Below are 18869 nucleotides of genomic sequence, written 5' to 3' on the forward strand. Positions count from 1 at the left end.
TTGTGTAGCAGGCCTACTTGAGCTGAAGTATCTGATATCTGATGTTAAGATGATAAGTGTCCAATGAGGAATGGAGCTAACAACTGAATGTAAAACGATCAGTAGTTTGGGGCCACTCTCTTGGCTATGTCTCTCTTAAAAAAGGTGATCTCTTTAGCCTCGTATCTGCTAAATAAAGGATATAACTGTCATGCATTCCTGATATTCAGTACAGTCTGGCAGTCTGGTGTGTGAATTACTCCGAGGACACAGTGTGACTTTGCGCCTTGGATTCTGAGCTTCCAGCAGTAATGTTGAGCTGATGCATGAAGTGCATGCAGACTTATAAAGTGCTTCTATTTGCAGTTACACAAATTGCCCTTCTTTTTGGTTTGGCCTTTCCACTCTGGAGTGGACTGCGCTCACGCCTGATTGAAGCATTTAAGCAACAAACAGCCTGCATACACTTGCTGCCTTCCGGTTACACTGCTTCAGCCACTTGGCAATGCGAGATCATTTTCACCCACCGACAACTGTGATTGTCTGGACTTCGATCTGCCAAGAAACGCTCCACACAGATGGCGAGAGAGAGAGAACACGGAGGTTGATTTCTCCGTCTCTCTTTCAGAGGGCCCCGGCAATAAGCGCGCTCTAAACATTTTCTAAGTGGGTTGATTGTGCGCTTGTTGACATGTTTGTGTGCCTACGTGAATGTAAGTGCATATTTATGAGTGTGAGCATACAGTGTGTGTCTTTCAGCGACTCATTCTGCCTGCGGAAGCTACACGGGCATTGTGAGGACTCGGCAGGGAGCTCTGCTCCCCTTGTGTTTGCCAGGAGCAGCTTTCCACCCACGGTGGGCAGGCAGGCGTGCAGGCTGGGCTGGCATTCACTGGATCACTTGGGTAGAAAGGAGGGAAGGCACACAGCCATTCATGGTAACATTATGCACATGGGGAACAGGAAAGCTCTGGCGGATCTTCTCCAATTCTCTTCTTCACCAAAAGAAGAAATGCTGTAATTGGGCAGCCGCACCGAAATAAGAAATGTGCGCACATACAGCACTTTGGTGCAGGGTGAAGACGACTGAGCATTCTGCAGGTTCAATACGTGGTCGATAATAAAAGTAATAATAATTTAGTTCCCTCCTAAAAATCCGGAAACATATGCTGTTTGGAGGATAAGGTTGGTGCCAGACGACACGACATTGGCAAGCCAATTCAAAAGCGCACTAATCCGCACTGACCAATGATGATTGGCTCCTATGCAGTTAACAGACAGTTGGGGTCGCCAGGAATCCGGAGTGCAGCCCGACACGCTGGGAACCATGTGTGCGTCAAAGTGCCCATGTACAAGTTTCATTCATCAGATGACAGCGACTCTTAAACGCCCCGTTTTAAACAAATGCTATGTTTAATGTAACGTTAATCTAAACCTTGTAGCTCTGCTGTGTTGTCGCTCTTTATCACGGCTCATCATCGGTCAGAGTAGAAACAGGAGAATACAAACTGACGCCAAATACAGAAGCGAAGCGAAGATTTCAAAGAAATAGTTCAGAGCAATTTGGCAGTATTGTTGTGTGTTGTTGGCTGTCGGTCTTTTTCCTTCTCTCTATCTCTCTCTCTCTTTTTTTAATCTTTCTCTCTTCCACCGACACACACACACACCTCCCACCTGCTCTCTCTCTCTCTCTCTCTCTCTCTCGCTTTCCTCACACTTTTCCCAAGATGGCGGCAGCCTCATCCATCCAGCCGCCGAGCGTTCACTCTTCTCTAGCCCGGGATAGCGCACTTTCCCCGGAGATGGACAGCCCCGAGAGCCGGCAGCACGAGGACGAGGAGGCGGCGGCAGCGCAACCCCCGGACTCCGGGATTAGCCTCCGTGACCTGCCGGACCTGGAGCCCGAGGAAATCGAGAGGAGGCTGGCCAAAACTCGCAAGGAGCTGAGCAACAGGAGGAAAATCCTCATTAAGAACCTGCCGCCTGACACCACCAACCAGGTATACATGTCAGTTTACGGTGGAGAAATAACAGGGTGGAGCTCTATTTCTCTCACCACCCCAACATTTTACGCACGCTCACACGGACTCCTGCTTTAAGCCTTTAAACCTTCATTTCACTGCTTAGTTCTGACACCCGTGAGTGTGATCGCGGTCTCAGGTCATGACTTTGACCACATCACCTCCTGATCAGATATAAACTTTACAGGGAACTTTCCGAGTGTATCCGACTAGCTCATGGTAAACTTATCATTGTATGTAGCTTACTTATCTTTCCTGCATATTTTTTCCCAACATGATGTCAGATTCTGATTGGGGGGGATCCACGGGCAGAGTCACTTCGAAGTTCCTCTTTTTGCTGTGTGACTTGCGTCTCCCATGGGTCTCACCTCACTGTAGCTGGAAGTGCATCATTTGGCTGCTGCTATAAGTGAAACGGTGTGCCTGAATTTGACTTGTGTGCAGTCAGACTCGTGTAACAGGTGAGCTCCTGGGAAAGTAGCCAGAAGGATGCAAAGTGGGGTGTTTTTCAGCAGGAGGAGACGCTGCAAAATGCAGTCTGTCGTCTGCAGACACTGTGATTAAATCATGAAATGCACGCGGCCTTTTCTGCTTTTAGCTTTATGCGTGTTTTTGCTTTGTGCTGCGTAAAGTTTAACATCAGATCTGCAGACTGGCAATCGACAGCAAGTTGTACTGTTGTAATATTGTACAAATACTGTACTCTACTGTGGCCACGACAGGTGTGGATCCCTGATCTCTGACCTTTGCCCGTTCTAAACAGTTTCCCCCAATTTCCCAAGGACAGAAAGCACATCATTTCAATTTCGCATGTTCACCGAGGACCACAGAGTGTTTTCTTTTCTTTTTTTCTTTTTTTCATTTCTCCTGCTAAGTGTGATCCATCACTTGTGTCAGCCCGCGAGCCTTTATGAGGCAGCGTGTCGAGGGCGCTGATGGTGTGTATTCCTTCAGGCTTGTACCGCCGCACATTCTTTGAGAGGCTCTCAGCCAAAGAGTGCCAGTACCTCGGCCGGGTGTTTGCGCGCTGAGCGTGGAAGAAGAGGGGGGGAGGAAGGGTGAGAATGCATGGTGTGTGTGAGAAATGAGAAGTGGAGGTAAGATTGAGAGTGGTGGTGGAGGGTCATTTGGATCAGGTGAAGCAGCAAAATTGGAAGTTCTCTCTCTCTCTCTCTCTCTCTCTCTCTCTCTCTCTCTCTCTGTGTTTTTTTCCCTCACATTGTCAGGGTGTCAGATGGAGCGTGATGTGGGGGGGTGACCAAGCTCAGTGGCGTGAAGTCCTGCGCTGCTGAATGTGCCACATAAATCTGTCCATTTAAAGGAGCACTGCAGGAGTGTCTCTTACTGAGACATGACACGGTGTGAGTTTCCACTGGTGGAACTGAAGGTGATGTAGTTGGACTGACGGGAGCTCGGCCTTTAGATCTTCAGAAATGAGCAGCATAGAAGAGGGGAAAAAACAAAAGTGTTTCAAATGACATCACAGCACTCATAAATACTGTCCCCATTATGGCGAGTATGGCGTTGTGTGGAGCAGCCTCTGGGTGTGATTGTCAGAACGATCCAACATACATCTTGTGTCAGCTCCTTAAACGGGAACTTTCTGCATCTTTCTCATTTGTTTGGACTCCACTGTTCAACAGTTGGTTGGGCTAAAATGCGATTTCAAGACACCACCTGGAGCCCCTCTTCCCCCTAATTTTCTGATTTAATTTATTAAGCAGTTCATTAACATCTTAATCAAGACTAATCAGTCAATAAACAATCTGACTCCCACGAGCACTGAAACGGAGACATCTTGTTAGTGCGCAAGACATAAAATCCTGCAGCTGTTCTTGTTCGGTCCTGTACAGAGATGCGGTGATGCTCTAAGTGCTGGTGTTTACTGTATTTTATCTTCAGCGAGGTTATAGATTTATGGCAAAGGAAAGTCCTCATTACAGTCTTATATAACCCGACTGATAGGCCCAGCAGCACCCAGCCGTCTCCATCTCCCCGTTCCCCTCATTCCCGCTGCCCCATTACTGAACACTCGATCGCAGGCCGCATGTGCGTGGATGTGTGTGTCCACAGTAGACTGTGTCAGATATATGGCCCCGTTGACAGTCCTCATTTTAGGGGAGAAGTGGGGGAGGGGAAAAGGGGAGGAACAGAGGAAGGGTACAGTGTGTTTGCGGCAATGAACTTGGGGAGAATTGTCACAGAAAGCCACAGCTCCCATCAGCTTTATGGTGCTGTGTTCAGTTTTCAATTCAGTGTTTTTCTGTTTTGTATTTTTTTAAATCCTTTCAAAGTCACTCTTGTTATGCAGCTGTTCAACCCCCCCAAAAAACAACTGTAGAATACCTGCTGAGCGCTAAAGAGACTGAGCAAGGATCGAGCTGACGGACACTCTGCGAGCAGCTAAAGAGCCAGATATTTCCCTGAGGTGTTGGTACATACCAGAGCTAAAAGGGCATGAAAATTGGTCTTATATTAACTTAGCGGACCGAGAGACAGATAATAATGTTGCGCCTCGACTGCTGTATAAATAATCTAACAAGTTTGGTGGTTTCAGAGCACAGCAAGTGCTGTGTTTTAAGAAAAAAAGATGGAAAGGGGAAAAAAGGCAGTTATTGTAGGATTGTAGGTTTCAGTCATCTCCTTCCTTGAGTGCAAGTCTAACTGCACTTTTTAATTTAAGCAGGTTAAGCGTCCAGTGTATACATTGTATCCTAATATATTAAAAGCCCGGGCTCGGTTGAGATCTCATCTTGAGGTTGTTGTTTTTTGGACGATGTTAGATGCAGTTTTGGGGTGGCATCCTGATCCTGATTATCCTTCAGGTTGTCTTTGATGTGTATATGTTATTAACATTTACCTGCAGCTGTCTACAGATTTCGACCAGTGGCACTCTGTTTACCTCGTACTTGATGCCACCTTGTTGCAGTGTCTATGTTAACAGCCTGGAGCAGACACAGAGCCCGCTCTGGGAAAAGATGAGAAGCAGGAGACCACTGCTCTCACAAGCATCACAAACGGCATAACATTCACAACAAACAGAAACTCGGCAATCATCTGACTTGTTGTTAAGTTATGGTTGAAGATACTCAGTTATTATGTAACTTTGTGAGCCTGGTGGATTCTACACCACAGTGGAAAGGCTGCGTGGGCTGATTAGGGGTGCTGTGTCTGTTCAGGGCTGTCGTTGAATAAATCTGATTACAAATACAGAAAAATAGAGCTTTTGATATTCAGTGGCGGTAGTGGTGGTGGAGGGGACTACTAGCACCAATAGTAGTGGCTGTGTGCTAGCTGCGCTGAATACACAGCTGGAAGGTAAAATCGGCAAAGCCATAAAGTTGATGTACTTTCTTGTTCTTATTTTATATTCTTTTAAAGCTAAAAAGCAAAGATCTCTTTCAGGTTGTTTTTATATGTGTGAATCATTAACAGTAGTGGCTTAAAAATCTTAGTAGTAGTGAGGGGGGGAGAAAAAATCTGAAAAACATCAAATTCACTGATTCTTAAGCCTGTGTTTGCGATATGCTGTTTGAAACCCCGAGAGCATGTTTACATACTCTCGCGTTTTATTGACTGAAACTTACATTTTGGTCAACTAATGATGGCAGAGCAGGTTCACAAAACTCGAACAGAAGTTTTAAATAGCTCTCCAGGCTTTTAGCTCGAGAGATTTCCACACTACTCTACCTACATAAGTATTTCTGTGTCTTGTAATGGTTTGCTCTCCACATATAGACATATTCTATTGTTCAAACATGTCATGTTTGACAGTTTTAGTTCCTGCCAGCTTTTGTTCCACCTCATGCACCGCCATTCCTGTCCTGGAGAGGTGGCTCACATGCACTCCAAATGGCACAAGTGTCAAAATAAATTCAATTAGTGCTCCTAAAAGAACGTTGAATTGATGATGTGCCTTGACCGGCTATAAACATGCCTCTTCCAGGACAGATTTGCACCTTTTGGAACCCGTCCAGACATGCAGTGTCTGAAAAACATCGCCGCTTGTGTCTGGGCAGGATTAAAAAACCAAAGATGTGCTCTCTCTTCCAGATGCTGACCAACGCTCTGAAAGTCATTCGTTTTGTCCAGAATTAAAAACACATTATTTTTTTATGAGCCACTTGATCCACACACCCTGATTTCTCCGTTAAGCACTATTAAGTTGATAAACTAATTGTTGGTGCCACGTGCACAGTTAGCTGTGACTTGCACGGTGGCGTTACATGGTGATGCAGCCGTTTCCTTATATATGATCTTTGTAGGAACGCAGCTGAAAGTGAGCTCAAAGTCAACACATTTACCACACAACACCCAAGTTTCATTTTACCACTTAAACCATTCATCACAGCAGATATAACCTTCTGCTAGCTGTGGCATTTTAACCTGAAAAACCTCAGTGTTTAGTACATTGTTGCTTCCAGGAAATGGGAGTAAAGGGAGCTAAAAGGTTCCGTAAAAGGGATTTGCTAATATTGGACTGCGAGGGTTATGTGAATAAGATGCCAGTCATGCAGATGAATAATGCCAGTTTCAGATTATAGTATGCATGATAGCCCAACTCAAATTAGGCTATAGTATTTAAAATTCATAGCGTCTGCGTTGTGCAGTCCTAATATAGTCCCAGAGTTGCTTTCCTCTTTCTATTCGTAGGCCTTTCAAAGCACATGACAGCCAACATCACACATGCGCCATTGTTCATTTACAATCTCGTGTGCAGAAATCTACCCCGTTCGCCTTCCCACTGACATCATGTAGGCCGTAAAAGACGGGGAAGCAACGGCAAAGATTTGACTGAACGCGTAATCTGACAGGGCTACTATCTTGTATCAGATACTGTGTAGTCGCAACCTGCAATTAGTTGGAAGTAGCGGGAAGTACAGCCGGAAGTTGACACAACTTTTAATAATTCCAAGCAGCGAGTCTAAAATAATTTTCAGAGGCACAACAGTGTAAAATAAACAGGAGCAGTGTGGTTTTATTCGCACAGAGGAGGTTAACTTCCAAGGTCTTCTGCCAAGTTCTTGAATTAATCAGCTTAAAGACAAACACAAAATTTTTTACAAGGTGTGTGTGTGTGTGTGTGTGTGTGTGTGGGGGGGGGGGGGGGGGGGTGATATGTTTGTTTGAACACCATGAAAATGTGTGTGTTTTGCATATGTACAGGTAAACACAAATGCATGTAAATATGACAAAGCAGCATGCATCTGAGCTGCTCTTTCCACCCACCTTCTCGCCTTACTTTGCATGCTGTGGTGTGTGTGTGTGTCTGTGTCACGAGCAGATGTGAAATCTGCCACTCCTGACAGTGGGCGGCCTTTATCGAGCCAGTGTGCAAACGCGCTGTTGTGATTATCTGTTTACGCTGGCATTAGTCACCTTGAAGTTTTGCACATGTTCGTGTCACAGTTACGTGAAGACACACCTGTTAGACTTTTCGTACAACCAGCGCACTGTCACGACGCTACAGCTTTGTTTTTTGCACGTTTTACGGCACAGTTTGGCTGCGAGTCGGGTATGAAGGTGACATTATGTAGGTGAGATAATGGAGTTGGCTGGAGATCTGACGCTGTGCGAGCTCGCGTCCAAAAGACGGTGGAGAGGAAAAAGGCTCGTGTTGTAACTGATGGTTTGAGAGGGCTGATTTTAAAAAACAAACCGTATAAAGCTGTTCATTAAAGCATTTTGTAAACTGATAACGGCAGGGTTGTTTTTATGTCATAGCATATTTCAGCTGAAAGTTAAAAAGGGGATTCTTTTTTACGGTATTTTTTTCTGAACTGTTTGAGAGTAAACAACAAAAGCGGGGATCGTGCTGACTGGATAAAAGGTTTCAAAGTAACTTGGACGGAAATGCATTGACTGGATGAGTGCGGGAATAATGGACGGCAGACTAATTGGATAAAAGGCTAAAGGGAAATAACGAGTGTGTTTGAGGAGTCCCGTGGCAAGGTGGCTACCTTGGTTGAACCGTGACTGTAATTTCCCAGACTTCTAAAACGATCTTAACTCTCAGCACTGGTTAACATGTGTTTGGACTTCACAGGAGCCCCGCTGTGCACAACTGCTGCCACGGTTGTGTGTGTTTGTAAGTGTGACAGTTGACATTGTCCCGGAGGCTCTTAACTAAACTTCTGGATGCTGTGCATTAATACAAACCTCTGCAACGTGATTGAGCCTTTGGAGCGTGATTTGCCGAGAGACTCGAGAGATCAACGTGAGCTGTGTCTGAGCAGCGCGTTTGACCTCGCCGCAAAGGTCACGGGCCTCGTGACGACGACTGTAAAGCTCGCCGGGTTCCACATCTGTCACCCTAAAGAAGAGAAACCACACATTAAATCCAGCAAGTGACAACTAGAGTGCAGGAAGTGAAGAATACTTGAGCTGATGGGTCTCGTTTTGTTCTGTGCATTAACAGCTTGAAGTCATCCATCCCTGCTTTATTCCCATAAATCACTTTCCGGAGGCTTGATCTTGCCACAGGGAACTATGAGATCTGTCACCACGTCTGCAATTATACTGTAACAAACAGCAAAAAACCCAAAAGATTATCATGCCTTCATGAAAAGAAAATCCACTGATTAATGAAGTCCACCTGACAGACTCATTCTGTTATATAAAGGATGTAATTGTACAGTTTTGAAGGAATTTGCACATTTCAAATTCCTGTGTTCTTTTCTATGCAAGTCTGACACTGTTTAGTCTTCTGTTCAGCCTGGAGATGTAATCGCCCCTGGTTGTTGTTTTTGTGTCTATTAAACTGATGCAAAGTCACGCTGGAGTCAAAAGTACTGCGTGCATACTCTCACAGATTCTTTAGCAGTGACTCGGTGCATCAGCTACAGGTGAATATCGCTCCTTCAGAGCGATTGTATCACCTTACGGCAATTCAAAAGTAAATCTATTGCAACGTTAATTTTTAAACTGTGTTTCAGACTGTTTCACTAATGGAATTTTCCAAGCTGGAAACGCAACAAAACCCAGGTTGTTGGTCCTGGTTATGATTCATTAAGATTGGCAATGATTAAAAAAAAGAGTGTGCAGTGGTAGACACTGCTGTACATCCAGCCTGTTGGTGTGCAGGGTGCTTCTGCTGGAGCCCAGTACAAGAGGCCATTTAGCTTTTTATGTCTAAGAGCTTCTCGGCAAGCGTTCACATTTCTCTGCAGTTGCTTTGCTTATGTTGCCGTGACGATGATGCGTTTTAAGTACCGTGCAGTTTTCCGACATTAACTCAAAGCCTGATTGTGGACGTCTTAGAAGTGTAGACTTATACTTATACTGTGCTTCAGCACATTTTAATTCATAGTATCTCAAGTGGGGAAACGCCACACGAACCAACTCAAACAAAAATAATGGCTGTTTTTAAATGACGGTTTCACCCTGTGATGGCAGGAGTCTGTTGCTGTGTTGAGTGGGAGTGGCTGCGGGCTCGGTGAGGGGGAAAAATAACCTCAGATTTGAGCCCTGTCGCTTCAGGGCCGGAGACAAGCAGAGACGGGTGGGTGTGAAAAGGGGGAGGGAGGCGGGGTCACCCTGGCTGACAGCAGAATCTGTCCTGTCTCGGGGCAAGCCACCTGCTTCCTTCAGCCCACTGGTTCTGCGCTGGCCGAGATCAAATTAGTCAGCTTATCAAGGAAGAAGAAGTGAAGTGAAGAAATGGACAGAGGCAGACGGCTAAATATCGTCGTTTTGTCCTCGAAACACAGCTTCAGTCGGTAACAACAAGAAAGCTTGAACCCGTGCCTTTGGTTGATAAATATGCATTAACACCTTTAAGCTGACAAAAATGGCATTAAATGAACTAAACACCAGTTCAAACATAAGACTCTTACTGTTGTGATAAGCACAGGATTCCTCTCTTGTTCAACGCGTAAACAAGGACATTAGCTAAAGTTTTCCCGACAAATTAGTTTTACTTGAAATCAAACATTTTGATTCAGATTCATTCTGTTTGATTGTGTAAAGAAGACATAAAAGTAACATGAAAGCGACGTGGAAACCCCCCAAGTTGCACATGAAATGAAAGGACAGTATCTTTTCATTGCAGCACATTAAGGCTTAATAGGTGATTCGAGGTGTTAAAAGAATCTGTTTTTTTCAGGCGATCCTGTGCAGTGGTGATGAATGCTTGTCGTGTGTAGCTCACCCACTGAAATCAGCCACTTTAACTCCTCTCCCTTGAAGGCTTCTGTTTTTTCCCTCCCTGATTGGCTGCCTCTCACAAACAGATGCTTTGAACAGCAAGTGGGTGGGGCTTTAAGATATCCCCTCTCTTTGAACTTACATGCATCCAAAAGTAGATCAAACCTGAGCTGAGGCCTGAGCTGTTGTGCACAAACGTTTCAACTTTGACTAAGTTTAATATGATATTAATGTTAAAAAAAATACTTCATAGGCTTCTTGCTTAATCAGTACTAATAAAAAAAAAAACTATTCATGATGTGCTGGAAAGCATCATCAGTGAGCCTGGGTTCACTGGGGGGTTTCTGTGGCTCAACTTCACTCCCAGCCTTGTCCTAAAGCCGTGCCGTGCCGTGCCATTCTCATTTGCTGTTAGCGACGGGTAAAGGGGAGGGTGATCGGCTGCCTGGTGACGTTACCTGGATCCGAGGTTACAGGTGCTACCGGGAGGGACAGAGGTCTGTGGGTTGTGTCCTGGCATTCCTGTGCGCTGCTCCCGTCTCTCCTTGTCCTGACATTTCACTCTGACCCGGTGGATTTTCTGGCACACTTGGCCGCAGATACATCTTGTTTCATGGGTCATGGATATTTTTTCTTCTTTAAATCAATTCTAGGTAAATGTCCAGTTTACCTCTGTACCCTTCTCTGTCCCAGCTATACAAGCTATGCCTCTCGAAATGGTTGTTTTTTTGATGAGTTCGGACAGATCTGGGAAATCGGCATTTTCTTACTACACTCCTTGGACATGGAGTTATTAAACCATGCCTCTATTAGCAAAATTAAAAGCAGATGTGCAGTGAAGGAGACTTGTAGGTGTTTCTTTTGAGAAGCCACTTAATTTTTAAGAATTTAGTCATGGGTGTTTTTATATTGTGTATTATTTTGTCGATCTCATGTTTTATTTGTAGCACTTTTGGGACGTTTGTCTTTTCTTGTAAAGGAAACTTTGATCTTAATGGGACTTGCCAGTAAAATAAAGGTTAGAGATCTCACCCAAACCCAAGTCAGCTGGAACTGGCTGTGCCACTGAACTGAGCTGGATGAGCAGATAAGAGAATGGATGGAGAACGCAGCTATTTACATACACTCATCTATTGAGGAGTGCAAATAAAAAAAATTCTCAACAACTTCCATTTGTGTGCCGCACTTCCACATTAAGAGTTTGGCAGCCAGTGCACTGTGCACCTCTTTGATCACGTGCCTGCGGCAGCTGAGGTCGATGATGGGCTTGAATCCCTGAGCCTGCTGTGCTGCTTCCCTGCATCAGCTGTCTCTACTCAACTGGAAGTAAGAAAGCATCCAAAGAAGGCAAAAAAAAAAGCAAAATGGTAAGAAAGGGAATAATGAAGACATAGAGTGAACTCTTATCATTTTTTTTGTCTTACAGATGTGGAGGGGGGTGGGGGAAGAGGTTATATTGAGAAATAAAATTTGAGATTCTCTCTTTTTTTTTTTTCCCCCCCTAAAGGGTAACATTAATTTGGCATGTAATTTTGACTGGGGCTAAAGTTTTGTCCAGCGCCAAAAAAGAAAGGATTTTAAGTAGATGGAGTGGAAAGGCTGGATGTAGAGGGGAAAGAAAAAAAGGGTGAACGCAAACTGAAGGAGGAAACTTGTTAAACCAAAGGAATTTGAGCAGTGCCAGTGCAGTGTGACTGTGTAGAACTAGCATCCAGAACAAGGTGTGAAAACTCAAAGAGTGTTTGAGAGGCTCAAAGAAAAAGAGAAGTGTGCACTCGTGTGTATTTATACTTGTCTGCTAACAATATGTGAGTTTGCATGTTTTCTAAGAAGCTCTCCTGGCAGCCATTTGATGGGCCAGTGAACCGTGCTGTGCATGGTTTGAGCCACCTGTCTCACACACACACACCCACACACACACATCTCCGACCAGATATGGAAAACAAAGTATTTTAGATGTGTTAGACATGCCCCGTTTTTAATTTCCCCCAAAGAGCCTGTGTTGTAGCCGGATGCAGCCGTTACAGTAGGCACGGGCAAAAGTTTCCGCTGTCTCACACCTCAGCGCCAAAGTTTTAGCGTTTCCGATTACAGCTCCAGTAACGTGACTGGTAATCACGCTGTCATTGTAATGATAATACACGAGTGTGGGAGCACCTCTCTGTTTGCTGGCAGGCCCTGGGCTTCAACCCCTCTCCTCTCTGTGGCATAAATCACGCAGTCACTGCCGGTAAGCAGGCCGGGCAGAGCGCGTTTGTCCCCCTAATCCCTCAATCTCTCTGTCACACAGACACGCCAAGTTGAAGCGATGTCCCACTGCTACTTTACCCGAGTGGTCCTGTTTGTGTTTTTAAGCCTTCTCATTTACGATGACAGGTGTCACAGTAAACACATTTTTCTCTTGTTATTCCTCGTCTGACGAGTAAAAATCGTTCTACTCTGGTACTCTGACCTTTGTGTTTTCCATTATCTTTTATACTTTCCTCTGTATAGAACCTTCTGTACAGCGACTTTCAGATTGTAACAGGACAATTGGAAACACCTAAACCGACAGATGAAAGCAGTAGAAGGGTTCGTCCAGACAAACCCAGGGAAGCAATTTGCCATCTGCCAGCTCTTTACATTGGGATTGATTGAAGGTGAGATTTAAAGGACAGTAGCTGACAAAAACAGTGATGAAGCATGCTACTTCACATTACGGACATCACAGTAATATAGCGCTTGCGACACTTGTGATTAATCCACAATGTGAAATGATTTCTCTGAGCCTGCCTCCTGGGACATTGAAGCGGTTAGTGTCAGCCACAGAAGTGCTGCTGAGGATTCGGTGTCTTGTTTAAAGTCACCGAAGCTAAATTGAAGTAATCTGTTTGAAGACGGGCCGCTTTGACTGTTTTCACAAACTGCGATGCTGAAAAAGCCCAAAGCATATGTTAGGCATCAAAGTGATGAAAGGATATTTTAGAATAATTATGTGCCGTTAATGCTGGGAAATGAGACAGTTTCTTGTTTTTCCTTCCTGTTTCACAAACCCTCTGGAACAGGGGATTCAAACAGAAGGTCCAGGGGCCAAAATCGACCCAGCGGGGACTCAAGTCCGGCCCACTGGACAGCTCACAAAAAACGTGAGAGAGGATCTAAATTTTTTGGGCTTCTAAGTGTAGTTTTCACAAATTTTACAGCTTTACTACTGATAAAGACCTCCCCCATGGCCATTTCTATTACAGCAAAGTAATTAGTAATAGTCAAATGACAGAAACGTTCCTGTTTTTTCACTAATATAGAAAGTTCTTATTGTACAATAATGAAAAAATTAAGAAAAAGCTTTGTTTTATTGTTACAGGACAGTCTTATTGATGAGAAATCAGAACTTTTACTGCAATCTGTTTCTTACAATTTATGCCCAAAAAGTTACAGTGACAGATTTCTTTGATGTACCAGAGCAGCATCTCTTTGTTATGCAGAAAAGTAGATAACTCCTTTACAAGAAGATATCAATGGTCCAGCCCATTCGAGGTTAAAGTGGGCTGTATGTGGCCCATAGTGTACAATGAGTATGACATACCTGCTATAAAATCTACTGATTGGATTGACTAGTCTGCTGGTTTGATGCTCCTTGTTGTATGAGATGTTAAAATGGGAAGGTATGCCTGTAAGCCTACACCCCGTTCACTTTAACGCCGTTCACGGCACACAATAGATAAGCAACAACATTTACTCGTATCTTGGCGAGCATCAGTTTGAGTAGCTTGAAATGAACGTCATGTAGATTGATCTGTGGTGATGGGCGGTGTGCTTCATTTTGTGCCGGAGCTGTTGATCAGCGAACGCAGCTGGAACATAGAGTGCGGTGCCCACAGGTGTGTAGATGATTATCAGCTGTTTCAGGTGGTGCTTGTCATTTCACTTTCCCTTTAATAGTAGTCAGACGGTGCTGCTATCAAATTCTTTATCTAGCTCTTTCTCTCAGGGCACTTTAATGATCCACCAAGTGTACACCCACACATGCACTTACTGATTTGGCCGTGGGCTTGAAGCAGGTGCTGGGTACTGACTGGACTTGCTGGAAATGTCAGCGTTTTAGTGTTCAAACATGCACAGGGAACATTACAGCGCTGAATGAAGTGGATGGCATGTTTTGTTGGATGTAAAGAAACTGGTTGACTTTGTTGATCTTTGTAGTAGTAGTAAGAAGAAGAACACAGTGTAGCTAAGTGGGACAGTTAAAATCAGGATTATTTGTGGCTAGAAGCTGAAAAGTTTGGTTTTAGGTGACTTTGCATCTTTGTTGTGCCGTTTAATTTTAAACTGTAGCGTCGAACTAAAATGTACACTCAAGTATATCGCACAGAAACTCACAACATCGAAATAAAGTGTAACTGATGAGACAGCCCACTACAGCAGTCCAACAGAACACCGTTAGACTTTCAACATGACATTTCAGAAATGATGTGGAAACCTTTGCAAGTGTATCAGTTTTCTTTGTCGCTCCTTTTGCTGCTATTCTTCTTTTCAGACAGTACAACATGGAAAATTTGCTAGAGGTGTTTTTCTTTTGTTGGTGATATATTTATATTGAGGATGTCACCAGAAAACGCAATAGTGCTTCTTTTTTTGTTTGGATTTTTGTTCTTTTTTTTGGTAGTCTGTAGGCAGTGTATGCTCTAGGACAGAAATTCTTTATGAATGGACGTGTTTTTATCTGTCCTTACTCACGTCAACCACTGGAAAAACTACAAAAAGATGACGCTTAGTCCAGCTGCTGTGATGTCTCCGACCCATGTTGTTGTAAGAAGGGCAATAACGACTTGATATGGAGGTACTTTATCGTTATCTTGAAATACATGTCATCAGTTTTTTTAAGACCGATGGCATTTTTGTCGTGAAATCAACCATGTTCTTAGGCTTGGGTGTCAAACATGAGGCCCGGGGGTTGTTAAGGAGGAATATATATACATACTAGGGGTGCAACGATACAACAAAATTCACGGTTCGGTTCGGTTCGATACTTTGGTGTCACGGTTCGATATTTTTTCGATACAAAAAAAATGTTCATGCCTTTTTATTAATTTGTCATTTATTAAATTTTCACGGCACATTCTGCACCACATCTCTGTGCGTTCATCATTTGTTTGAAGCCAGCTCACCTCCTGCAAACACTTTTCCGAGAATACGTGCTTCTTTTGTGGTTCGGACTCCTTCTGACATTTCTTTGGAGGTGGAGGAACATCACAGTAATTGTTTAAAGGAGCTTCTTCGACATCTTTAAAAGTTCTAAACAAATGTCTGTCCTCTTCCTTAAAATCTTATGTACGCAAACACGCGTTGCAACTTCTTATCTTGTGCGGGTTTTTATTTTGACAGCGAATGCGCACCTGCGGACCACTTATGTGTAGACCTGGTTATTTAGCTCGTCATATTGCAGCCACAGAAATTCTTTTGTCCATGAAACCATAAAGCTGCACTTTCTTTTTGCCTTATAGTCTGATTTGTCATAACCTTTCCGTTTTGTCACTTCTTCACCCTGACCTGTCTTATTTGGCTCAGCAGAACTAAAATATATATCCTGCTGCTTTTACACACGCACTAACATAACGCTCAGCGATTCTCTGCGCGATCAACCTCTCACATGTTTAAGCTGCAGGAGATTTCACTTGTCATGTTTGCATAGTAAGCTAACGATTGATAAGACGATGTCAGAGGAATTGGTGCGCAAATTATCATCACTCACCAATCAGTGCTGTCGCTTTCTATACACAGTTCACGCGATTGCAAAGTGAAAGCAAAAAACAAGCGCAAATTCAAACGCGATTTCAGTATGTCACATATTGACAGTGGCCGATGCCAATGACATAATTACCCAGCTACATTTCCGAAAGAATGCAAAAGCATTGACATATATTTTTCCTTCCTACGATAGGCCGACGGGCAGGGCAGAGATAGATTTTGGTAGCCCGAATGGAAAAAAGCCCCAGGACGTCGGGCTAGCGATTTTGTGAGCCCTGTATCTGATTGAGGAATCACTCATCTTTGGAAAAGAGAGTTTATTATGGAGAAATGTCTCTTTCCAAAATAAAAGCTATACTATACGTTTCTTCTGGGCTATATTCTCAGCAGCATATTAAACATATCAGGTCCCCATAAGGAGAATCATGTGCTAACGGCTGTCTAAATGACTCGGGTAAAGTTTGTAGCATGCGTGCTTGTTTTTGTCTGCTTCCACTTGTCTTTGCACTAGGATGATGTCGGAGTAAATGTGCAGTCATATTGGTTGTGTTCCCACTAGTGCTGTCAGCGTTAATCTGAAATGACGTTAAGGTCACAACACGGCAAATCTCCGTTAACGAGCTACCGCGGATCGCCTCATGAGTGGGGCTGGAAGACGTCAACACATTAACGAGCTAACTGCGCTAACACACTAGTTCCCACCAATTGAGCATTGCTGGCACATCCAACATACTGTTTTACTTTTGTCCATGACACGCTTACCTTCAGGGTCATACGTCACATGAAAACCAAAATAGTTCCAAACGCCAGATCTGAATGAGGGTGGGGGAGGTTCAATTTGCCATGTTGCAACGAGCTTAACTTCTGTCTAGCTAGCTTGCCCTGCGCTCAGTGAATCTGTGTTCGACTACTCCGCCTAGGCTGCACTGTCGAGCGCAGATCCACTGAGCGCTCAACACAGACAGCATCGTCAGAAGGAAAGTTGATAAAATAAATTAAAAATGTTGTATCGTTCGATACATATGCGTACCGAACCGAAAGCACTGTATCGAACGGTTCGATATCGATACGAGTATCGTTGCACCCCTAATACATACATGATTAAAGTAAGATGATTATTAATGTAGCTAACTGTGTAGTAATGTTAGGATGGTTGCCAAGTAACCTACTAACAATTCAGTTTGTGCCCATCTTAAGATTTCAAATAAACCATAACCATGTCAGGGAGTTTTAAACAACTTTTTAATAAAACAGTTCATATTTAACTACATGAGATAATTGTCTTGCTTTGACTTTGAACTTGAAATTGAGAATTATGTATTTCCACTGTACCCACTACTACATTTTTTGGCATGGTGATATGGTAAAATAGTAAATGGACTGGTACATTTATAGTGTTTTTCTACTTTATTTCAGCACTTAAAGTGCTTTCTTACAATGAGCTTAATTAAGTGCCCTTTTAGAGTGCTTTTAATCCAACATTCACACACTCATCAGAGGCAACTTGGGGCTCAGTACCTCGCCCAAGGATACGTTGAACTGCAGAATAGTAGACAACTCGCTCTATCTCTTGAGTCGCTCTGTATCCCAGTAACTGGACTAACATAAAGGAAGATAAGAAGGATTATTTTTAATACTTGGATGCAAGTCTGCCTGAACTTAGGAGCCCTAGGAGATGACAAAATACAGAGTTTTCTCCTTGAAGAGCATCTGCCAGGCATCTAAAGTGAGAAGAGTCGGGCCAGTAGATTCACTTCCAAGCTGAGCCATGTTTAGTTTCAGCTTGTGATTCTTTCTGCCTCCGGTTATCTGTACATGCTCAATTAGGCGGAGGGCAGGTGACTGTCTCAGCCATTTGACATTTTGTTAGTTTGCCTTGAGAAGCCCTTGGCTTTATTTTACAGTAGGCTTTAGCTCCCTATTCATCTGTGCCATGAAGTGCTTTCCTGTTAGTTTAACAACATTTAAAATAATCTGAGCAGCATTCCTTTATATGCTTAAGAATCCACCCTGCTACAGTTCCATTGGAAGTCGTGCATGGACATGTCATTACACTGTGTCTCCACAGACTTTGGATTACAAGCCTTTCCTCTCCTTTTCCATATTCTTCTCTTCATATCATGTGGGAACAATTCATGGTTTAATTTGCTCAAAGGGTCTTGTTCCAGAAGTGGGGAAAAAAAATCTAAAATCTTTCTGTTCTTGAGGATTACTAGTGATTTCCATATTGAGGTAAACCATCTCTATTCACTAGGGCTGCCCTGAATGCCATGTTTGAGCTCTGATGAAGTAATAATAATAATAATGATGATGATGATAATCAACAGGGAATAGTCAAAGCTTCCTCGCTAAAAATCTAACAGCAGATGGACTCTGATATACGCATCCAATTGCCGAACACACGCTGAATAGCCCAAAGGCGGTTAGTTTAATAAGTAATTCTATTTTGTTTTGCATTCTTGATGAAGTGCAAGACAAAAAATATTGAAATTGTGAATCCTCCGTTAGACAGAATAATACAAATTTATTCAGCCGTACTGCCAATCCGGTCTGTAGGTTTGCCTGTCTGTGTCTCTGTACTGAGCCCAGTGGCTGTTTTGAAACACGTACAGAAGTGCTAATTAGAAAGCTGTTGAGATAGCGTAGTGGGACTCTCAATGAAACAAAGAACAACATTATTGAACAGCATGATTGGAAGTAGAGATCATTAAAACATGGAATGTAAAAGGAAATGGGGTGAAACAAACTCGAATTTCATAAAATAAAAAAAGGAGCAGCCTGGTGTGCTCAACTGGTAAATTGTACGGCTAAGACGGGAGGCTGGATTGTTTGTGCTCCTAAAAATAGTCTTTAAATGTCTTGTGATGTGCCAGTGCTGTGAGAAACAAACTTTCAGCTCAATTTAAGTACAGAATAGCAGAGGGCCATGCAATAAAATGGCTTTGGAAAAAGATGGTCACTGAGTGGTGTAATTTAGCCATGTCTCAGTGTCACAAA

The 18869-nt window shown here is 43.5% G+C and overlaps 1 protein-coding gene across 1 annotated transcript in view; it reads left to right on the top strand.

Annotated features, from left to right (window-relative positions):
- Nucleotides 1-783: 783 nt before the first annotated feature.
- The window catches only part of raver2 (ribonucleoprotein, PTB-binding 2), a 101523-nt gene continuing 83437 nt past the window's right edge, over nucleotides 784-18869 (top strand). Inside the window, exon 1 of the mRNA XM_006808134.3 lies at nucleotides 784-1979. Coding sequence (XP_006808197.2) covers nucleotides 1707-1979 — 273 coding nt within the window. The 5' untranslated portion in view covers nucleotides 784-1706. The remainder of the gene's footprint in view (nucleotides 1980-18869) is intronic.

Source organism: Neolamprologus brichardi, chromosome 17 (assembly GCF_056152115.1).
Source record: "Neolamprologus brichardi isolate AB-2024 chromosome 17, ASM5615211v1, whole genome shotgun sequence".
NCBI classification, from domain to species: domain Eukaryota; kingdom Metazoa; phylum Chordata; class Actinopteri; order Cichliformes; family Cichlidae; genus Neolamprologus; species Neolamprologus brichardi.